The sequence below is a fragment of the Coturnix japonica genome, chromosome 4, assembly GCF_001577835.2.
Source record: "Coturnix japonica isolate 7356 chromosome 4, Coturnix japonica 2.1, whole genome shotgun sequence".
NCBI classification, from domain to species: Eukaryota; Metazoa; Chordata; class Aves; order Galliformes; family Phasianidae; genus Coturnix; species Coturnix japonica.
Genome location: NC_029519.1, coordinates 2190253 through 2210227, shown reverse-complemented (window position 1 = coordinate 2210227; position 19975 = coordinate 2190253). Strand labels below are relative to the sequence as shown.

The 19975-nt window shown below is 50.6% G+C and overlaps 2 protein-coding genes across 3 annotated transcripts; both read left to right on the top strand.

Moving 5' to 3' along the window:
• The first annotated feature begins 2345 nt into the window (after positions 1-2345).
• Positions 2346-8141, top strand: ITGB1BP2 (integrin subunit beta 1 binding protein 2). The gene is made up of 11 exons (XM_015859963.2): positions 2346-2607; positions 2807-2856; positions 2942-2998; positions 3390-3535; positions 3683-3795; positions 3912-3970; positions 4698-4768; positions 4886-4988; positions 6222-6341; positions 6655-6717; positions 7795-8141. The coding sequence occupies exons 1-11, from the start codon at positions 2544-2546 to the stop codon at positions 8104-8106; spliced, it is 1158 nt and encodes a 385-aa protein (XP_015715449.1). The 5' UTR covers positions 2346-2543; the 3' UTR covers positions 8107-8141.
• A 147-nt stretch (positions 8142-8288) lies between these two features.
• LOC107312494 (rho-related GTP-binding protein RhoG-like) lies at positions 8289-18104 on the top strand. Of its 2 annotated transcripts, XM_015859966.2 has the most exons (4): positions 8289-8376; positions 8886-9020; positions 13919-13989; positions 15835-18062. In XM_015859966.2, exon 4 carries the CDS (start codon positions 15856-15858, stop codon positions 16429-16431), a length of 576 nt encoding a protein of 191 aa, XP_015715452.1. In that variant the 5' UTR covers positions 8289-8376; positions 8886-9020; positions 13919-13989; positions 15835-15855; the 3' UTR covers positions 16432-18062. The 2 variants fall into 2 exon arrangements, with proteins under 2 accessions (XP_015715452.1, XP_015715453.1); XM_015859967.2 differs by lacking the exon at positions 13919-13989 and having other exon boundaries at positions 15835-18104.
• The last annotated feature ends 1871 nt before the right edge of the window (positions 18105-19975 follow it).

The window sequence follows — 19975 nt, the reverse complement described above, 5'->3', positions numbered from 1 at the left end:
AGCACTCCCAGACCCTGGAACAGCTGCCATTGCTTGGATAAGGCAGCTGATGCTGCTCTGTATGCAGGTTCTGTATGAGCACTGCTCAGATGTGCTGAAATTCAGCCAGTGAGCAGAGCAGAGTGTCTGACTGCATGCTTTTGGAGACCATTGGTGTTACGTATCTGCAGACAGAAAGTATCCCAACTGCCATAGGAGATTCCACTGCCTTTTGCTGTCGTTGCTGATCAGCTTGGTTAAAACGCACTCATACAGTGTGAGTTCATGATGGACTGAGGCTTGATGAGCAGCCTGGCTCCTCGCAGCACTTTGCTCCTTAGCTTTAAATCCCCGCCTTTGTGAGCTGCGCAGATTGTGGTTTATGCTACTTCCCTTTAAACAGTGCCTGCGTTTACAGGAATCAAAGTGAATCTGGGAAACCCAGCTGGAACCCAAGTCACTTTGTCACATCAAATAACAGCAATTTCCTTTCTTTTATTTTTCCTTTTTCCTGACACACAGGAGCTCACCAGAAGCTGCCTTTTATTATAGAAAGCCCCAAATGGTGGCTTTATCTAATGAACTGCCTTCAAAACTCCAAAGAAGGTGTTTGCTGTGGCCGTGCTGAAAGGAGCCACCATTCCCCTTTTTTCTTGCCCCATGTTTGATGGCTTGTGTACACTGTGAGAGCCAGAGCTGACTGAAAGGAGAGCAAGCAAGCAGGGCAGCTCAGCCCCTCACAGAGCTGTGCCTTCGGGGCCTCCTTCCATCACTGCACCTGGCCTCCCTGCTCTGTGCGATGCTTGTAGGGACAGCTTCAAGGCAACAGCACCCTCCAAAGGAAGGTTTTCATGCTGGGTGCCAGCTGAGGGTAGGAAAGAGAATCTTCAGAACCGGCTGCACTCAATTCTTTTTGGACCAGTTCCTATTAAGAGACCTGTGCTGTGCTTGGAGCTGTGTCCCAGGGCACGGTGGGCTGCAGCACCACGGGGCTGCAACTGCTGGCAGCCCCAGCTCTGAGCGGGATGAGCCATGAGGGCTGTGCAGCCTTGTGCTGTGCTCTTGCCATCATCTGAACTCATTTCCTTCCTTCCCTCATCTATAAAGCACAGTGAAGGCACCAGCTCTGTTACAGACCTCTGCAGCACATCCTTGCTTTGCAGGGGGTGTCTTCAGCCTGTCCCTACGCTGCAGCCTTTGATCTCACCCTTGCTGGGCTGGGAGCTGCAGGCACAGCAACTCATTGGTGTCGCTGCACATGTGTGGTTTCCGGCTGCCTCTCTCCCCCCATTGACCCACAGCTGTGCAGTGGGGATGGAGCAGTGCGGTGGTTCACTCCTGGCTTCCTGCAGGCACACAGGGGCTCTGCTGGTGCTGGGGAGCTCTGCTTGCCCACTGCCAGGCCCTCCACTGTGCTCAGCCCCAGCATCGCCTCAGCGTTTCCTCCACCAAGTAACCCGAGTTCCAGCTCTTTGCTGGCACAGGACGGCGACAGCTGCGGCCACATTGATGTCTCACGGAAAGGACAAGGAGATCTGAAACCCTATAGCAGCACACAGCCCCCTGGCTGGGCAGTCCCTGTCACGGGGCTCTGCCTGGCTTCCTGGGAACAAAGTGAGCCCTTCGGCTCTCCTGTGTGCCCCTCAGGTCCCTGTGCCTCAGGGTGCTGTGTTCCTCAGAGGGTGAGAATGCTGCACTGTACATAGGGCACGCTTTGGGGCCGTGGTGGTGCCAAGGGCCAGTTCCACAGCAGAAGTGCTGGGTGGCTGCTGTGCGCTCCGAAGCACCCAGGAAATGTCTGTCTACAAACAGGAACAACAAAAATACACTTTTCTTTCAGAAGTTCATAGGAACTAAGTAAAATCTTTCAGCTCAAGGGGACTTCCTGCCCATAGGAGGAAATCCCAGGTCCCAGGATGGGAGCAAGGAGCTCAAGCAAACCTCCCTGGCTATGGGGATGATGATGGTGTGGGCAGAGATAGCAGATTCCATCCCTGGGTTGCACAAGGCCCTGCACTGAGGATGTTTGGGCCTCATGCACTGTGTCCAGCAGATGGTCATGCAGAGACCAACGTGGGTTTCACCCTAGAAAGCCTCTCCTTTTGCAGGAAACTTTCAGCTGCATCTCTGAATGATAAATGAATGGAGAGCCATCCCTGCAGCAGCTCAGATGTTGGAACCATATGCAACTGAGCACCAGCGGCGTGGTGGTGTGGATGCCCCGTGCCAGATGCAGGTGGGATGTGGGCACCGACAGAACTCAGCACACCCATGGGGAGCCCCACAACTCACATCCCCTCTGCCAGGCGCCTGCGTGTGCTGGAACACAGGGGCAGGACACAAATGCCTCTGCAGATAACGGCGGTGCCCCGTCAGCTGCTGTGTCCATCTTTGGCTGGCTCTCAGGTTACCAACCACCTCCTCCAGCTGCCTCCAAAGATAGGCAAAGCCACCTCCCGGCCCCTGTGCTGGAAACTACGGGGAAACAGAGGGGAAACTGCCGACAGGGATGAGATTGATGTGATTTTTGTTGGAGTGAAGGGCACTGTGTGCCTGCCTGAGCCATGGCGCTGCTGTGCTACAACAAGGGCTGCGGGCAGAGGTTTGATCCTGAGCACAACTCTGAGGGTAAGTACGTTCCTCTGCCTCACACCGAGGTGTGCTGGGGTGCCTGATGTGTTCCTGCTCTGTGGGCTCAGCTGCTGCTGTGTGCCGGCCCTATGTCTGTCAGGGGACAGGAGGTGGTTCAGGAGCTGCCGGGCAGTGCAGGCAGCTGGCAGGCAGGGCAGCCCTTCACAAAAGGCTCTGCGTGCTTTTCTCTCTTCAGATTCCTGCCTGTATCACCCGGGCGTCCCCATCTTCCATGATGCCCTGAAGGTGAGCAGGACTGCAGCTGCAGGCTGGGACTTTGTGTCCCGTGGGATCATCCACCCCAACCATTTTGTCTTCTCCCGGTGCCCAGGGCTGGTCTTGCTGTAAGAAGCGCACGACAGACTTCTCTGAGTTCCTCTCCATTAAGGTGAGTGACTCGCACTGGATGGCTCCTGCCGGGGGTTTCTTGCCTGTTCCTGGGTGCTGCCTTCTGGAGAGCAGTGTCACAGCAGCTGGGACCCTCCTTCCACGCAGCTCTTCCCCCACATGCCAGCACAGCTGTGGTGTCTGAGCAGTGCTGGGAGCAAAAGGAGGGGCAGGAGGCTCCTGCTGCCCTTGGCTGCAGTGTGGCAGAGCTGAGGCCTTCCTGTTGTGGTCCGGGTGAAACCGCACATGGGATTGTCACCAGCAATCCCCGCAGGCACCCCTGCCCTCACATAGGGTCTCTGCAAGACACAGAGCCACCGGGTCACAGAGATAGGATTTGGGAGCAGGTTAGAAAGGGGAAAGCAGATATCAGGCTTGTCTCTGCTGCTCAGGGATGCATGAAGGGATTTCACAGCAAGGAGAAGCCTCCCGAGCCTTCGCAAGAGGAGACCTCAGACAAGCCAAAGGCCAAGCCAATGGCGGAGATCATCGTCCAAGGACCAAAATCAGCTGAGAAGATGCAGCGGGAAAGACCAAGGTGAGGGAGGCTCAGCAGGCAGTATAGTCTGGCCTTGCTGCTGCTTGTGCATGTGCCTTGCCCTGCCTGCTTCCTGGGGAAAGGCAGCAACACTTGCATTGCAAAAAACAAACACCCACTCGTCCTTTGTTGCTGTTGTTTTTCCAGCTCTGATGAGCCACGACAACTGCTGCCAATCAAAGTATCTCGATCTCTCGAGCATGCACTGGAGAAACTGAGCCTGTCTCCCAACAACAAGGAGCCAAAGGGCGACTGTGCAGGTAGTGATGAGCTGATGGCCATCAGCAGGTCTTGCCTGGCAAGCCTAGAGCAGGGGCTACAGGGAGGGCTCGGGGCATGCTGTGTGTCCCTGAGCAAAGCTGTGCTGTCCTCACAGGGGAGGCAGCTGCCCAGGTGAGAGCTGGCACCACCTGCAAGAACGCAGCCTGCAAAGCAGTGAGTATCCAGCATTGCTGTGCTGTGCTGCTCCCCTTCCCTGTGTGCTGGGCAGGGTGCTGGGCAGGGGGAAGCGGCTGCCCCTGCTGACCTCAGCCCACGTTCCTCCAAGAGGCTTTTAAATTCCTGGATTAGTGGCACCCCCATGTTCCATTTCTGCTAATTGCTTGCAGTGACGTACAGCACGTACTCAGGACCTTTGCTCTGAAAATGGGGATGGAATAATTGCTGCCTGCTTTTAGTTCCTGAAGCATAGCCCACGTCCTGTCTTGCCCTAAAGCCGTCCCACGTGGGATGGTCTGACAGCATCAAAGCTTGTGCTAGAGGGAGGCCAGCATGCTTGCAAAGAAGCAGAGAGGGAAGCAAGCAAAGGACGTGGGACTGACACACCCAGGGAAGGAGGAGAAGGGGCAGAAAGGATGAGCATCTCAATCATTTTTAGGGGTGATGAGAGCAGTCTTCTGCAGTGCCCAAAGCACCCAGCTGCTGGGCAGCCCTGTGCTGTGCGGGGAGGTGGCAGATGGGGGTGTTGCAGTGGGGATGTTGTTGCAGAAGCAAGATGCTATTGGCACAGAGCAGGGACTGGCACCAGCCATGGTCAATCAGGTGTTGCACTTTGGTGAAGGGGTGACAGTGGGCACCACCACAGGAATGGGCAGAAGCCCAGCTGTACTGCCGTGCTGTGCTGGAGGCACAGCCAAGGGCTGCCTCTGCCTTTTGCCCACAGATCTACCAGGGCCCAGAGAGCAACACAGAGGTTTGTACTTTCCACCCTGGTGTTCCTGTCTTCCACGAGGGGTAAGAAACCATCCTTTAATGGGGAGCAAGCTCACCCTGCCACAGGCCGGGAGTGGTCTGTGCAGTCCCATCCTGAGGGCTCCAGCTCCCTGCTCAGGCAGCCCTGCTATCCCCCAGGATGAAGTACTGGAGCTGCTGCGGGATCAGAACGACGGACTTCAGTGCCTTCCTGGAACAGCCGGGCTGCAGCACAGGGCGGCACTGCTGGATGGGAAAGGCAGTAAGTGATGGGAAAGCAATAGGGGAGCTCTTGGGCAGGTGGCTGCCATAGAGAGAGCCCTTAATTGGCTCTTCAGGTGTGATCTTTCCCCCCCGTTCTGCATTAACATCTAATTCTCTTAATTAACATAATTGCCCACGGATGACTGGATCAGGGTTTGAATGCGTAATCTGCACTCATCTGTTGTTTAAAACACTGCCTCTTCATTCACACAACCTGTCAGCTCTCATGCCCGCGGCACGCGTGCAATAGGAAGCCGGAGGAGGGCTGCCTCTGCCTTTGCTTCAGTGCAGCCTACAGAGCTGCTGCATAGTAACAGGCAGCTGAGCACAGGAAAAGCCCTGCAAAAATCCCCCAGAAGTTTTGGCGGATGTCTGCAAACGGCTGCAGTTGTTTATTGTGAAGCCTTCTCTCTGCAGCTGCTGCACAGGAGGGACCTCATCCATTTGGTGCTGTGTGTGTGTGAGGGAGCTTCCCTTGGCTGGCAACAGGCTGGAGCTGGGGAAATTGCAACAAAACAGCCAAGGATATCTCTGAAAGTGCACCGTGTTCTGCTGAGCCCCCCTCTACGAGCTCAGGATGTTCTCTGTCCTGGGCAGAAAACATGCCGGGGATAAAAGGGAGGCTGCTTTAACAGGCAATCATTTGTTGTCCCCGCGCAGTGAATTAATTGCAGTGTTGTAGTGCGAATGGTCTGCGCAAACAGTTACCTGAGTAAGGGGCTGGGATTCCTCCCTGCTGTTTCTTTGGCTGCGGTGGTGGTAGCTGCAGTAGGGTCTGTCTCCTGGTGATGCTCAGAAATACCTGGTGGGGCCAAAGCTCCTGCGGGAGAAAGGTGAGCAATTGGGTCATAAACTCAGTGTGTTGGCATCATCCACATCCAATGATGATCCCCCTGTTGCCCTCCAGACCAAGCTGGATGTGCACTGTGCCTGCTCCTGATGTGAGCTTGGGCACTGCAGAGTGACTCTAGAACAAGGGGATGTCTCTGGTCTATACACTTCTGGAGCTAGCACAGCACAGATGCTCTGTTGTTCATGGTGCAGTCTGGCAGGGGCTGCCCACCCTCACATGAACCACCTCCCCTTGGAAACATGCACCAGATGCACAGTTTGCTTGTGCTCTGACACCACCCTCAGCCAGCACTCTGGAAAAGAGAGTCACTGACTGAGCATCCTTCGGCACAAACATCACCTCTGCTGTCTATGCACCATCAGCTTCTCTCCCTGGCAGGACAAGAAGGCGGTGTCATGCAGGCAGGACTGGCACCAAACCGGCAACCAAGTGGTGGTGACAATCTACGGCAAGAACCCTCTGCCCACCCTCAGCAGCGTGAAGGCCAACCGCACCGTGGTGAGTGAGGCTGAGAGCTGGCAGGGGCACACAGCACCCACGTTGATGAGCCAAGAGCTGGCTGGGTTGCTGGCACCCTTCAGTCCCTGTTTAGTCAACAGCTGAGGTCGGCACTCCAAACACTCCTTGGGTTGGTGGCAGAGGTGGACCCACACCATAGGAATGGGGGTGAGAGGGAAGGGATCAGCAGGCTGTTAGACTGCAGCTGGGATGTAGGAGGCATTATGGTGCTGGAAGGCAGCTGCACTGTCTGGGGAGCAGCTCTGGAAGTGCTGTGCTGCCCACTAAGAGCATTTTTTTGTTGATCTTTCAGCTTGAAGTTCACGTCATCTTTGAAGGGAATAAGATTTTCCAGGCAGAACTTGATCTCTGGGGGGTAAGATCCTGTTTACTTTGCTTTCCCTGTTCAGAAATCTGCAGCCTGTGCTGCTGGAGAAGATTTGCAGCCCCAAACGCAGGCTCAGTGAAGAAAATTATTCCCTGTGTCATCTCAGAGCTCTGAAAAAGCAGCAAAATGGTTGCTGCTACAATTTCTTCACAGTCCTTCCTGTGTGTGCAGCGCGAGGAAGACATTAATTGTATTATCATGCAGAAACGCCGCGACCCGCGGGACTCTGCTGTTTGCTGAGCACAGGCTGGCGTATCTGTGGAACAAACAGCCATTTCACAGTCCCTCCCTCGGCGTTATTTGCTGCCAGCTCCTGAAGCCCTGCAGAGAACACAGATCCATCGCTGCTGTTGCAGCAGAGAGGATTTGTTTATCTCCAGAGCTGCAGTTTTCCATAGCAGCAAAGGCTGATGGGGAAATTACGCTTTTCTCCATTGATCCTGTATGGGCAGCAATCCCCATGAGCCATGTCAGGGCTGTGCCTGGCTGCTCTGCTACCTGAAGCACTGAGGCTGCTCTTTTAAACGCTGCCTCAGTGCTGGGATCACCTGGGAACCAGAATGCCGAGGTATGGGCACTTGTAGCACTGCCAGGGGCTGTGAGCAGAGCTCTGCTGGTGTTTGAGCCGCCTAATCCTTGTCTGTGAGCAGCTGAGTGTTGCCGTTGGCTCTGCAGGCATTCTGGATTTGCTCCTCCTTGAATCTGGCTCAGTCCCTGTGTTTTCTGAAGCCACACAAAGGACAAGCCTCACTCTCCGATGTCTCAGCCTCTTGCTGGCTGCAGAGGAGCATTGAGGCTCAGCATTTTGCACATACCCTTCTTGCTTTTATTCCTGGTGCTCGCTGCCCGTGTCCCCTCTGCAGAAGGTTGTCCTGCTGGCTGCAGAGCTGCCTGTGTCTCATAGGATGTGCTGTGATGGAGCCAGGCACCCACACTATTGAGGCTGAGGCTCACCCAGACGCGTGCTCTCCTCCTGCTCTGCCTGCCCAGCAGCAGAGGGCTTTCCTCTTTGCTCTGTGGCAGAGCTCACGCCATGAATGCTGCCACACCCTCTGCTCTCTCCAGGTCATCGACACAGAGAAGAGCTTTGTGAGCATGGTTCCCACCAAGGTGGAGATCACGCTCTGTAAGTCCAGCCCCGGGGCCTGGGCCAGGCTGGAGCAGCCCCAGAGCAAGGCCTGCGCTCAGGGCCAGCCGGACCCGGCGGCGGTGAGCACGGAGGAGCCCGAGGACGAGTCTGATGACAGCCTGAGCTGGTCGGAGGATGAGGAGGATGAGGAGCTGGGGGCTGCACGGGGGCTGTGCGGAGCGCTCTGTGAGAGCGGACGGAGCCCCGAGCGGCCCGTAGCATTGCCCGCTGACAGGGACGAGCAATAAAAGCACCAAGCCATGGCTGCACGGAGATACCGTGACATTTACGGCTCTTTCCTCCCCCCGCCCATCGCGCACCATGGCGGAGCCGTCGAGACGCCGCCGCTCGGCAGGAGCGTCCCCTCCTCATGGAGGGTCTCCCCACCCCTCCTGGAGCGCCCCCTGGCGGACCCGCCGGCCGAACGTTGCGCGTGCGCGTTGCGCATGCGCGCGGTGGGGTGCGTCCGGTTCGCGGGTTGGCCGCCCCGGGAGCAGCGGGCACCGGCGGCGCGTGAGGTGAGCGCGGGGAGGAGGCGGCCGCGCGGTCCTCGGTGCTCGGCTCGTCCGTTCCCCGCTTCGGGGCTCTGGATGTGCGCACCGCGGGGGGAGCGAGGCCCTGCCGTCGCCCTGTAGGGGTTTCAGGGCGGTTTTACCTCATGGCCGTGGGGAAGGGAGGCGGGAGGCGGCCGCTGTCACGGCGGGGGCGGCCGTGCTGTGTGGGGCGCGGGGCGGCGGGAGCGGCTCCGAAAAGCGCGGCCCGGGGCGGTACGTGACCCGAGGGGGGTCGGGCTGCGGGCCCGGACCTGAAGCGCTGTGTGCGGGGCTTGCGTGCGGGGGAAGCGGGCGGGAGCTCGGGAGCACGGTGCTGCGGTGCTTGGAGCGCGCTCGCCTCCGGCCCGGTTTCCTGCCCAGCGATGTACAGGAAGTGCGGCCGGCCCCGCGCGCTGCTCCGCCGCTTTCCCCTTCCGCAGGGCCGGGCCGGGCCGCGCTCGGCGCCGTACGAACCGCGGGCTGTTCCTTCGCAGGGCCGCCGAGCGGCGGGGACGGTCTGTCCCTCGGCACCAACCGGCGGCGTTACGGCACCGTGTGGAGCGAGGAGCGGGACGGAGCGAGGCCTGAAGGCGGCCTGCCGGCACCGTGCGGCGGAGTGCCGGGCTCAGGTATTGTCTCAACAAAGGGCTCTCTGTCGTGAGAATAACTCTTCTCAACATATAGACACTTGCAGTATGTTCTGCAGCGAGGAACTGCGAGCTCAGGCTGCCGGAGGAAAGTCTACCTGTTATCTGTGCTTTGATACGATGCCCCTTTGTTCTTTTCAAAAGAACCGCCTTGTTTCTTGCTTTAAGTTCTCTGCTGTGCAAATAGAGCTGAGCATGAAGACCATTGTTGCCTGGTTTGTCCCTGGTTGCTTACGAGCAGCTTTCCATAGGGAACTTATGGCTGGGAGACATCATTTGTCATTTTGGCTTTCAAGCTGTTTCCATTCAAAAAAGGAGCTTTGAAGTATACTCCAGCAGTGGAACCTTATGGAGATGTTGGAATGAAGTCTGTGGTTTGCAGTTAGTAGGAAGGAAGTGAACGCTCAGTTTGATTTGCTTATGTGATGAGGTGCTGATTCTTCTGCAGCGCTAAATGTTTTCGTGCTGTTTGAGGCTGTGTGTTAGTTTGGCATCTGTAAGAGGAGTATTTTAGGTCTTTGCTTTCCAGTCCTATGTGCATAGGTCTGCTGGATGGCTGAGGGGCTCCTTTGTAGTCAGAGGGACTTCTGCTGACTTTTTAGAAGCACAGCAGCTGATGCAAACAAGAGCGGCAGATATTGCAATAATGTAGCCATGAGCAAATACACGCTTACTGTATGCGTTAACTTGTGACTTGGTTGTATCAAGGCTATTGAAAGAGACTTCTGAAGGCTGCTGCTGATTGAGCAAGGCCATTTTGTTTGTTTATTTTACTTCCCTGTGAAGTTTGAGAGTGGAAGAGGAGAAAGAAAGAAAGCAACAAAGAATCAAGGAGGTCCGAGTGCCTTTTCCTAAGGAAGAAGGCCAGGTTTTCCCAGTGGACACATTACCCCCCTGATAGAGCAGTGGCTTTCTTCCAACTTTCCTTCAGAATAAAATGTTTATAGTGTCGTTAACCACCAGGTGACAAAAGATGATGGGAAAGCAGACACAGTGTTGCTGTTGTTTGCTTGTTTTTCCCCCACCTCAAATCAAAGTGAGGGAAGCTGTAACTAGATGATTGGTTCTCCTCACTTAGTTGGTCTCTGAGGCTCTGCTTTTTTTAATACCACCTGTAATGGATAAATCTACAGAGAGTAGAAAGGACTGTAAAGTGCTCGCTTTTCCTGAGCTGTGTGAAGCCAGCAGTCCTGCTCCGGCACCTTTATTGCCATTATCTTTGTAGCACATCACTCATGTGCTTAAATACCTTCTGAAAGGCACTTGTGTCAAATCCATGCTTTGGCTGTAGGAGGAAAACCATTTTTCTGCAGTTTCTGATTACGGCAGGATACATTTTGTGTTTGTGCAGTGGGCCTTTCGATATCTGCAGATGTTCTAGTTTGTAGTTCCTGTACAGCTGCACCTCAGCACAGTGTTATTTCGCAGCTGTGCTGCTGTTTTCCTGGCTTGTTTCTAATGAACTGCAATCCTGGCTTTGTAGAACTTAAACTCATTGACGTTTGGTTGCTCGTGTTGTGTACCCATCAAATTTGTATTGTAAGGGTGCTGATGATGGATTGAGATCTGTGTGGTTGAGGTGCCCAAACAGCTTGTGTGGAACTAAGCTACAAAGTTGACTCCACTGTTCCCTAAGAAATGCTGATTGCAAAGCTTATATCCCATCCCTGGAAAACAAACAGACAAAACAGCAGATAAACCAATCCCAGCCTAATCTGACAGCGGTACTGGCCTTCAAAATGTTACATGGAAGGTTTTAAGCAGTTTCTTTTGGTTTTGAAATCTCTTTGTGTGTGTATGTGTGTGTAAAGAAGAGGAAGGCCTTTACAGCGTCTGCACTGAATGAAGAAGCAGTGATAGTTGTGCTCGTGTTAGATGTGTTAGATGCCAGCAATGTGTGCATGGAACTGAACCTGAAAGTGGAGAGCTGCAGAAAGGAAGTTCCTCCCTTGGTTCTGCTGCTCACAGAACAGGCTCGTGGGCTGCAGGCTCCTGCTGCACTGCTGAAATCCTCGCCTGGTTAATGTTTCCCCCTCTGTGTTTCTGCTCTGGCTGCTGTGTTGTGTGTCCAGGTAAATGGGAGGACAGAAAGCAGCATGAAAACTTTGAAAGGCATTCAGAAGTCCAAGTAGGTCATTCATTGCTGAAGGAATGGTCAGGGCATTAGGGATGAGATCTCCTATTTAGCCTTTTTTTCACTCTTTCTTGGCACGCATGCTGAGAGTTTGGCACTTGTCCACTTGTTTGGCGCTTGCCTAAAACAATGGAGAGTAAACTGAGCTGTTATGGAATAGGAACACAGCCTTGATTAGGCTGCTGAAAGCCTCTTTATCCCTCTTGTTAGGGCGGGTGGATAAGTCGCACAGACCAGAAATCTTAGCAACTCCTTTGCATGAGGATGGTAGGATATAGTTTCAAGCTGCCTTGTCCTCCCAGTTCACAGCCGAAGGGTTCTCCCTGATTTCTCCTATGGACAGCATGAATCATCTCCCATGTAGTTTGTGTTACTGGAAGATGAGCTATTAAGTTGTTTAGATTTCTGGACTTCTGCTTGCTCCTGATAACAGACTATCAGGCTTGTGTGGCTGCAAAACAGGGAGGGATTGATCAAAGGTGATGACTGAATAGAACAAAGCAGCTCAGTACAGTGTGCTCCCGGTGCTTTTTCTGCACGTGCTTTGGCCATAATGGGGCCCATCCAAACTGGAAAGAGGAGCTGAAGACCTGACAAGCTTCATGAAAATGAGGTTATCAAAGGGCAATGATCAAAGTTAAAATCCACCCAGAAGAGGCATTTAGCGTTAAGGCAGCGAGGGCAGAGATTTCCTGCTAAGAAATAGTTCCCCATTCCGAGAGTTTTTCAAAGTGCAGGAAGTATTAAAAAAAAACCACCTCTAAGAAAGCCCCAAAAGAGCTCCGGCTCTTCTTTACTCTCTTTTGTCATTATTCTTTTTCCTCCCTTCTCAACAGAGGGGGAATTTTATTCAAGCACTGAAGAGAAGGTCTAGAAGTTGTTTCTTTCCCTCAGCAGCGTTTTGATGTAGCACGGAGGAGCTGAGTGATGTTGCTGTGGGGACATTGGAGCCCGGGGAGTGAATTTCCCCAGCCGGTGTCCCGTGTTACAGCAGCACGAGCTGATGGTGCTGAGGATAGCAGAGCATGTGGAATGAGGTCAGAACAGCTCTGCAGACAATGCCTCAACACGCAGATTGAGATCTTGCACATTCCAAAGGAGGCACCAGGTGTGCAGACGCAGCGTGCTTTGCAGGATCCTCTGAGAAGAGAACTAACCTGGACTGGAATGCCAGCGTGGAAAGTCAGAGACACTGATGAAGAAAGAGCTCATCTGTGTGGTTTCATACAGCACTGTTTGTGGGGTGGTGGATTTCATGTTTGTTTTCTCGATTCCTTCAAAATGATTCCCATTCTTACCCTAACTCTTAGAACTCCTGGTGTTCTGCCGATCTCCTGCCTAAGCTGTAATCAAAGTGTGTTCTCTGGCATGGTGAAGCAACCAGAATTACTTCTCTCACTACTTTGGACTTTGTGTTGACTCCTTTCCCTTGCCAAGTAACCTTTAAACTTCACTTTGAAGCTCGTGCCTAACTTTCTGTTTCTGTATTCTGAACCTTCCTTTTGATGTCTTCATCTGTATTTTTCCCCTCTTTTTTTTTTTCTGGTTCACTTCTCCTTTTTTACCTGCTGTACGTGGAATTTCACTCTCACTACACCTGCTCTCAGCCTGCAGGTTTCTCTATGGCGTCAGCTTCCCTCTACATTTTCTTTTAGTTTCTCTGAATTCAGTAATTCACTGCTAATTCCTGTACCTTGGTCTGCATTTCTTTCTCTGTCTGCAAATGCCACACACGATTCCTTTCAGTTAAGAGGAATACTTGAAAGGTGCCCTGCAGGGACGCATACTTAAGAGCCCACAGGCTCTTTAATCATCTCTGTGTAATTTATACTTAGCTTGGTGCTTTGGCACATTAGCATGGAGCTGCTTCCTGTTTCGACTGTTGCTCTCCTAAAATTGAAGCTCTACTCAGGTATTTCAAGATATTAATGCAGTAAGAGCATTAATCCTCCCAGCTTTTTTGTTACCTTATGACTGTGTTCCAAATTGAAAGCTCAAATGACCTCTCAAATAAAGACCCAACAGAAATAATCTTTGAATAGAGAACATTTTAAATGGGGTTGAATCGAGCTATTCTCTCTAACGATTGTATGAGGTGATGTGACATTATAGTGCACCAGTATATGAAACTGCCTATGTTGTGTTTCACTGCTGGTGCAATGACCCTCTGCAGTATCAGCCTATGCTGCGGGCAGATAATGATGCAATTCTGGGCTACTTTGCCTTCCTGTGAGACATTCTGTTTGGAAATTAATAAGTGAGCCCTTGGGGGAGCTCGTGGTTTGTGTTTCATAAAGACCAGTAACTTCATTGAGGTTCCTCTGCTCTGTGGTTCATTCCCACCATTCCACCACTGTCTCGGTCGCATTGGAGCTGCTGGTACAGCTCGGTACAGTGGATGCCAGGACTGGTCATCCCTTCTGGGTCACTTTAGAGAGTGTCATGCTGCCTACTGGGCAGGGATGCAGCTCTGGGGGTGTGTGAGGGCTGTGATGGTGAGCAGTGTGTCAGAGCAGGTTGTGGCCTGTCCTGCAGGGAAACAGAATTAAGGAGAGTGGGCTACAGCTGCATCGTTAGATACAGCAGTGTTATGGTAAAATGCTACAAACGTTGAATTTCTAATGCTTTCAGCAGTTTTATTTCTAATAGAGTTTTAACCTCGGGTTTTGCAAAATGCAACTCATGTTTTTAAGCCTTGAATTTGACAGATTTTACCATTTTTTTTTAATTTTTTTTTTTCTTCTAGCCCCGTTAAATGAAAATCTTGGTGCAACTGATTGGGAACAATATATGCAGTCCTGCTGTTGGCTCTTGCTGGTCAGTGCTGTTCTTCTTACTGATTACCTTTACCATTTCAAATTGTGGGCATATTTCTTTACTTTTGGCTGTAGCCTTGAAGCGAGGTGTCCAATGTTTTGGATGCATGTAGAAATGCACGTGTAGGCTTTTCTTCCAAAGCTCGAAAGTCGCTGCCAGATGCATTTCAGGTCAGTCATGATGTCTTAGGACTTTCATTCCTGTCATTTTCAAAAAGGAAAAGGTGCTTCTGTGTCTTCCTCCTGCTTGTCCCTTCCAATCCCATCACATATCCTGCCCATCCTTTCTAGTGCAAAGTTTCTATGCTGCTTCCCAGAGCCAATTGTCTTTTGTATAGCAAGGATTTACGTATCGATACCTCCCTAAGCACTGGATGTCGTGGTAACCAGAGTCAGGATCACTCTCCAGAGCTGCCTGTTGCAGTGCCAAAGCTTAAGGCACTTTATTTCCAGCTAGCACAGAGGAATTGTGTGCTCCCAGTGGGAAGATAGCAGTATATAGATACAGACTGTCTCAGAAAGGACAAAGCAAAAGGACAAAGCTAAATTTAATAGTAACAAGCTGTTGATTTGTTTGGATGGTGTTGAAGGAGAGGTTGGAGGGAAGGAATTTTGTGATTATTTTTTTTCATTAGTGAAGTACTTGACTTGCTTATTTTCACATGTTCCTGCACAGTGTGGATGCTGTTGGAGCTGGGATTCTTCTGGAATGCACGATATATTTCCTCCCACCGTTTGGTTGTTTGAAGCAGCATATTTAGTGCTGGTTGTGAGTCGGGGATTACTGATAGTACCCCAAAGGCATTTGGGTGAGAAGGCAGATGCAAGTTCTTTCTTGCTCAGACAAGCAGTGGAAGCTCCAGCACAGAAATGTGCAGCAAATGACTGTGCTTGTAGTTTTCCACAGCGCTAATGAACAAGTACATGGAACTTCCTGTAATAAATGCTTAGAATGAATTGAGTTTTAGGCTGCGTGCATTCAATGATGAAACCTACTCTTTACATTTCAGAAACAGGATAAGAAAGCCTTTAAGGGACATGTATCCTGAGTAACATTTTCACAACCTTCCTGAGAAGGCTGTTTGATTACTGATCTTTTGTACCATGTGTTTTTTCTAATGCTTAATATAAGCTTGCTTTATTTTACTTCAAGCCTATTAAGTTCTGCTTGTTCTGTCACCAATTAGAGAGAATAATCTGTTCTTGGCTTCTTTAGAAAAATCCTTTATGTATAATAATCTGGATACCATTTCTTGTTATATTTCAAACAACAGCTTTGTCTCAACTTCTCATCCTGAATAACGTAGTTACTCCATTGATTGTGAGTTGAGTGAATTATTGTAGGAAACAGTAACAGTGCAGCCCAGCAATTGATGTCTTGGCTTATTCCGTCATTTTCTTTGTGATAAACTGACTGGAAGTAGAGTACGTAGGCAATAAGTGTCAACTTAGAGTGCGTGTGGATGGACTTAGCAACAACAAGAGGGTATGTTGTTACAGGGCCTGAGGCCGCACTCCTTTTCTGCTTGCAGGTACTTCCCAAGGACTTGTCCCTTTTGCCTGTGGGAAACTGTCTGCTCCCGAGGCAGGACTGTGGGAATTTGGCTAATTTGTACTTGTGTAGTTGGAAGGCAGCCAGTTGTCACAGAGCTTTCAACTTGTTGCATCTCTGTTTCACTATTGTCTTCCTAGCCTCTGAGCTCTTCGTTGTGGCTTCCAAGGCACTGAGCGTGTCTGGCTGCGATAAGAAACTGTTAGAGATGTTAAAAAACACTTGCAAAAGCATCTATTTAAAATGACTTTCATTGAGCGTGCTTTTCCTAACTTGTTTTCTTGCTTTGTGCAGGACTTTGTATCTGGGTAAAGAATGCAGACTATAAAGTGCGTAGTTGTTGGAGATGGCGCTGTGGGGAAAACTTGTCTTCTCATCAGCTATACCACCAATGCCTTCCCAGAAGAGTACATCCCTACCGTGTTCGACAACTATAGTGCCCAAATGACTGTTGATGGCCGGACGGTTAGCCTGAATCTCTGGGACACTGCAGGCCAGGAGGAATATGACCGTCTGCGCACACTCTCGTATCCTCAAACCAATGTATTTGTCATCTGCTTCTCCATTGGCAGCCCGTCTTCCTATGCAAATGTGAGGCACAAGTGGCATCCTGAAGTTTCTCACCACTGTCCCAATGTTCCCATTCTTTTAGTGGGCACGAAGAGAGACTTGAGAAACGACCTGGAAACAGTTAAAAAGTTAAAAGAGCAAAGCTTGGCTCCCACCACCCCACAACAGGGGACTTCGCTGGCTAAACAAATTGGAGCAGTCAAATATTTGGAGTGCTCGGCGTTGAATCAGGAGGGTGTTCGGGAGGTGTTTGCTGAAGCTGTGCGTGCAGTTCTTTATCCTGTGACAAAGAAGAACACAAGGAAATGTGTCTTATTGTAGTTACCTCGGCCAATGGATGCTCAAAGTTGAATAGTGACTAGAATTTTGGAGGGCTTTTTAACGTGTTCAGTTGAAGATTTGCGTCTTGCACTAACAGCTCTAAGCAGAAACGGTTTATGCAAAGAATATTCTTGCAGTCTTATTGCTTCAGGGAAACTGAAACAAAACAACTTCTTTTCCAGCGGAGAGGTCAAATATATACTTAATTTCTGAAGCTCCAGTCTCCAGCTTCTCCAGGGATCACTTGGCTTCTGTTCTTATTTAGAGGAGGGAAACAAAGGAAGGGACTTCTCTGAAGCCCAGTTTCTTGACTTTATCACCACCAGTTGCTAGATTTGCTGGAAAGCACAAGTTCTGATAACTTTGCCTTAAGTCCAGGTGCTGTTTTTTCCCATCTCTTATTTACAGATCAAACTGGTTTGACAAATAGAAGTCTGGCTGTGCGTTTGTTGTAATTTGCCAATTCAGAGCTTGAAAACTATTTGTTTACATACAAAAATGCCAGAAATATTACTGAGATTTGCCTTAAAGTGAACTGTGATCATTTATGTGAAGAGTTAACAGAGATCAAATCCAGTAAGCAAGACCTAGGGAACACCTGCAAGTGTTTTGTTAATAGAAGCAGATTCCTACTGTAAGGAACTTAGGATAGTGAGGAATCACTCAAGCGTGAGGTTTTAGCGCTGTTGAAATGGAGAGGCGAAAGAGCAGATTAGGTGCAAGCCTTTCGTAATCTCCTCAACCAAGTTAAGGTTTTACTTCACTCTTCAAAGAGACTTTACACCCTGAGAATCAACTTAGAATGATCTTCCTGGGCTGACTGAGATAGCTGAGATGGCTCTTATTCTCAAAGTGAGTTATTTCAGTGTGATCCTGCTTTCCCTTTGATGACTCGGGTAGAAGCCCATTTGTGCTTGAAGAGTTAATTGTTTCACTTTTATCTTCTCGGAGTCTCCACCTGACATTTCACAGCAAATCACTGTGTTGGGTTTTGTTGTTTTTGTTTTCTGGGTGATCAATGACAGAAAACGTGGAGGTTCTGTTCATGGGAAACAGGAACGTTTGTTTCCTTCTGACGGTTCCAGTTCAGTTTGCCATGGTTAGTCAGTCACTGGATAGATTTACCTGGGCAATTTTCTCCCCCCAGCAGGTAACCAGTTAGTATGAACTGCTTAAATGGAAGTTGTGCTTATGTCCTTCTCTAACTGTCTCTAGCAGCTCTGATGAGCGGCAGCTGGCTGTGATTTGCAGGATGTACACTGTTAGTTGTGTGTGATTCTGGGACCAGCTGAGGAGTGAGTGCATGAAACCTTCCTTAGTCTTAACCTTGGAGCTTGGTGGCATGAAAGCAGCACGCTTCAAAGATGCTTTGTATGAAACCAATGGTGCTGGACTGGGCTTTGTTGGCTGAGGTTGACAGTGCTGTCTTTGTCCAGATGCAGCCTCCGTTGGTCATTCAGAACTTGCATCCTAGTGATTCTCACACATGTGAAACTGCGCTGTGTATACCCAGGGCAGGAGAAAAAGAAAATAAAAGCCTAATTTTAGTGAGAGAACAGGAGATATATCAACAAGGCTATTAGGGATCTTGAGTTAATCTGACCTTGCTTTATCTGATACCAAAAAAAAAACCAAACCAACCCAAAACCCAACCAACCAAAACCCAAAAACAAGGGGTAGAATCGTTCATGTTTGTGCCCTAATTCCCCTCTCTGAAGAGGATGTGCCTTTCTTCAGCTGGTGTAACCGATGCCGACACTAACTGCGACTTTGATGTATCTGATGTACGCTCATACAAGTACTGCTTCAGCAAACTGCGACCCATAGATAGCAGCTGCAGTTAACCCAAATAGATGTGGCTGGTGAAGCACCACTGAGTTCCTAACGTTGGTAGGCAGCACCCAGCTGCCTGTCATGCACGAATGTTTGCAGAAACCTGGAGACTTCTGCGTGTTTTTCCTCCCCAGGTGCCGTTGTCTGGGATGTGTTTGCACCTTTTGCACTTGCAGAAGTGCTGTTCCAGATGGGGCTCCACCTGCAGGCTGTGAGGGAGGTGACCTCCTCACCACCACCTGCCTTTTAGTAGTTGGCCTTTTGTGTGGGCTTGGCGTGCTGGCAGCAACTAATCCCGTGCCTTGTAATGCAAGATTATTTTCTGTAGGTAAACGGCAGTAACTGAGTAAATAGAGTTTATTGTGTTTAAAATGTATTTATTGAAGCCAGTGCACATGTCTTTGTAATGCAGGTCAGGCCTATATCATCAGTCTAGTTACCCTGGTGCAAGCCCGTAACCTTTGCTTAACTCAGATGTACTTTAACAACTTTGTGATATGTTTTAACTGCTCTTAAATAGGCTTTTAATGTCAGCAACGGGCACCTCTTTTATTTGCAGTTTTGTACTGAAGCTACTACTACTGTTTTGGAAAGGTTTTCCTTTTGTTTTACGTACCGAGATCTCTTGGCTCTGCTCTTCCTGGCTGCCTGGCAGTCACTGCACGTCAGGAGCTCTGCTTGCCCATTGCCATCCTGCTGTGAACTGGAAGTGTTGTGGTGTTGTGATGGAATCCTCCGCCTTCACCAGTTCCTTGTGATGGGTTCCATCATTGATGGTGCTGCTCTGGAGCGCTCTGTCCCCGTCTACATCTCTTAATGCAAAGATTGCTTGGCAGCACTGAGCAGATGGACATGACAGTGGTGGGACTGAGCAGGAGGTGAGCTTGGAAGGACTTGAGAGGCTTTGTCCGGGTCTCAGTACCTCAGCAGCCCTTTAGGTGCCTTGCACGTCCGTGCCTCTGGGGAGCAAAGCTCCTGCTGGCTGACAGCTCATCTTTTCCAGCCTCCTGATGAGCATGGCCTCCAGCAGCACACACGCACTGAGCTTTGCCGTTCAGTGGGCATTCTCTCCGTTTAGGGTCTTTCTTTTTCTCTTCCTCCACTCTTGGTGCGTGTTATTGTACGCAGTGCAGTGTTTCAGTCTCCCCTCCAGGCCCTGTTTCTCCTGTGTTCAGGTGACAGCCGCATCTCACACAGTCCTATGGCTGCTCTGCTGGCAGCAGGTCAGGACACCCCCTGGTTACCCCATGAGTTTCCCACACCATTCCAGATCTGTGTTTCTTTCATGGGAACGCTCTGAATGCCATCGCTCCCTCGATGTGAGAAGCCCAGTTGTGACCTTCCAGCTGGTGAATCATTCACCCCATCCCGCTCAGTACGGCTGTGTCCGTGCACGGTGCCCCACAGCTGTGCTGTTCCGAGGGCATTGGGATGCTGAAGCGCTGTAGGGTTTCCAGCCGTATCCATCAGTGTGGGGTCCATCCTGGAGCAGCCCCTGCTCTGTGTCTGGTACTGATACATACACTGGCGACTTGATTTTTATACTATAAAAAGGATTTGTATTACAGCTAACAGTTTTAAAAGATTTTTTGTTTTCGTTTTTAAATTATACAAAAATGAAATGGTAATAAACCCCCTTCCTCATCCCTCTGCCTCCCGTTCATTCGTTGCGCGGTTCGGATCCTCCCGGAGCTGTGCGCGTTGCGGCCGC

Bases quoted from the DNA above. Each gene is read 5' to 3' on its own strand.
- ITGB1BP2 (XM_015859963.2), top strand. From the start codon at position 2,544: ATGGCGCTGCTGTGCTACAACAAGGGCTGCGGGCAGAGGTTTGATCCT. The intron at 3,971-4,697 runs GTGAGTATCCAG...TTTTGCCCACAG, and splicing joins AGAACGCAGCCTGCAAAGCA to ATCTACCAGGGCCCAGAGAG. The intron at 4,989-6,221 runs GTAAGTGATGGG...TCTCCCTGGCAG, and splicing joins ACTGCTGGATGGGAAAGGCA to GACAAGAAGGCGGTGTCATG.
- LOC107312494 (XM_015859967.2), top strand. From the start codon at position 15,856: ATGCAGACTATAAAGTGCGTAGTTGTTGGAGATGGCGCTGTGGGGAAA.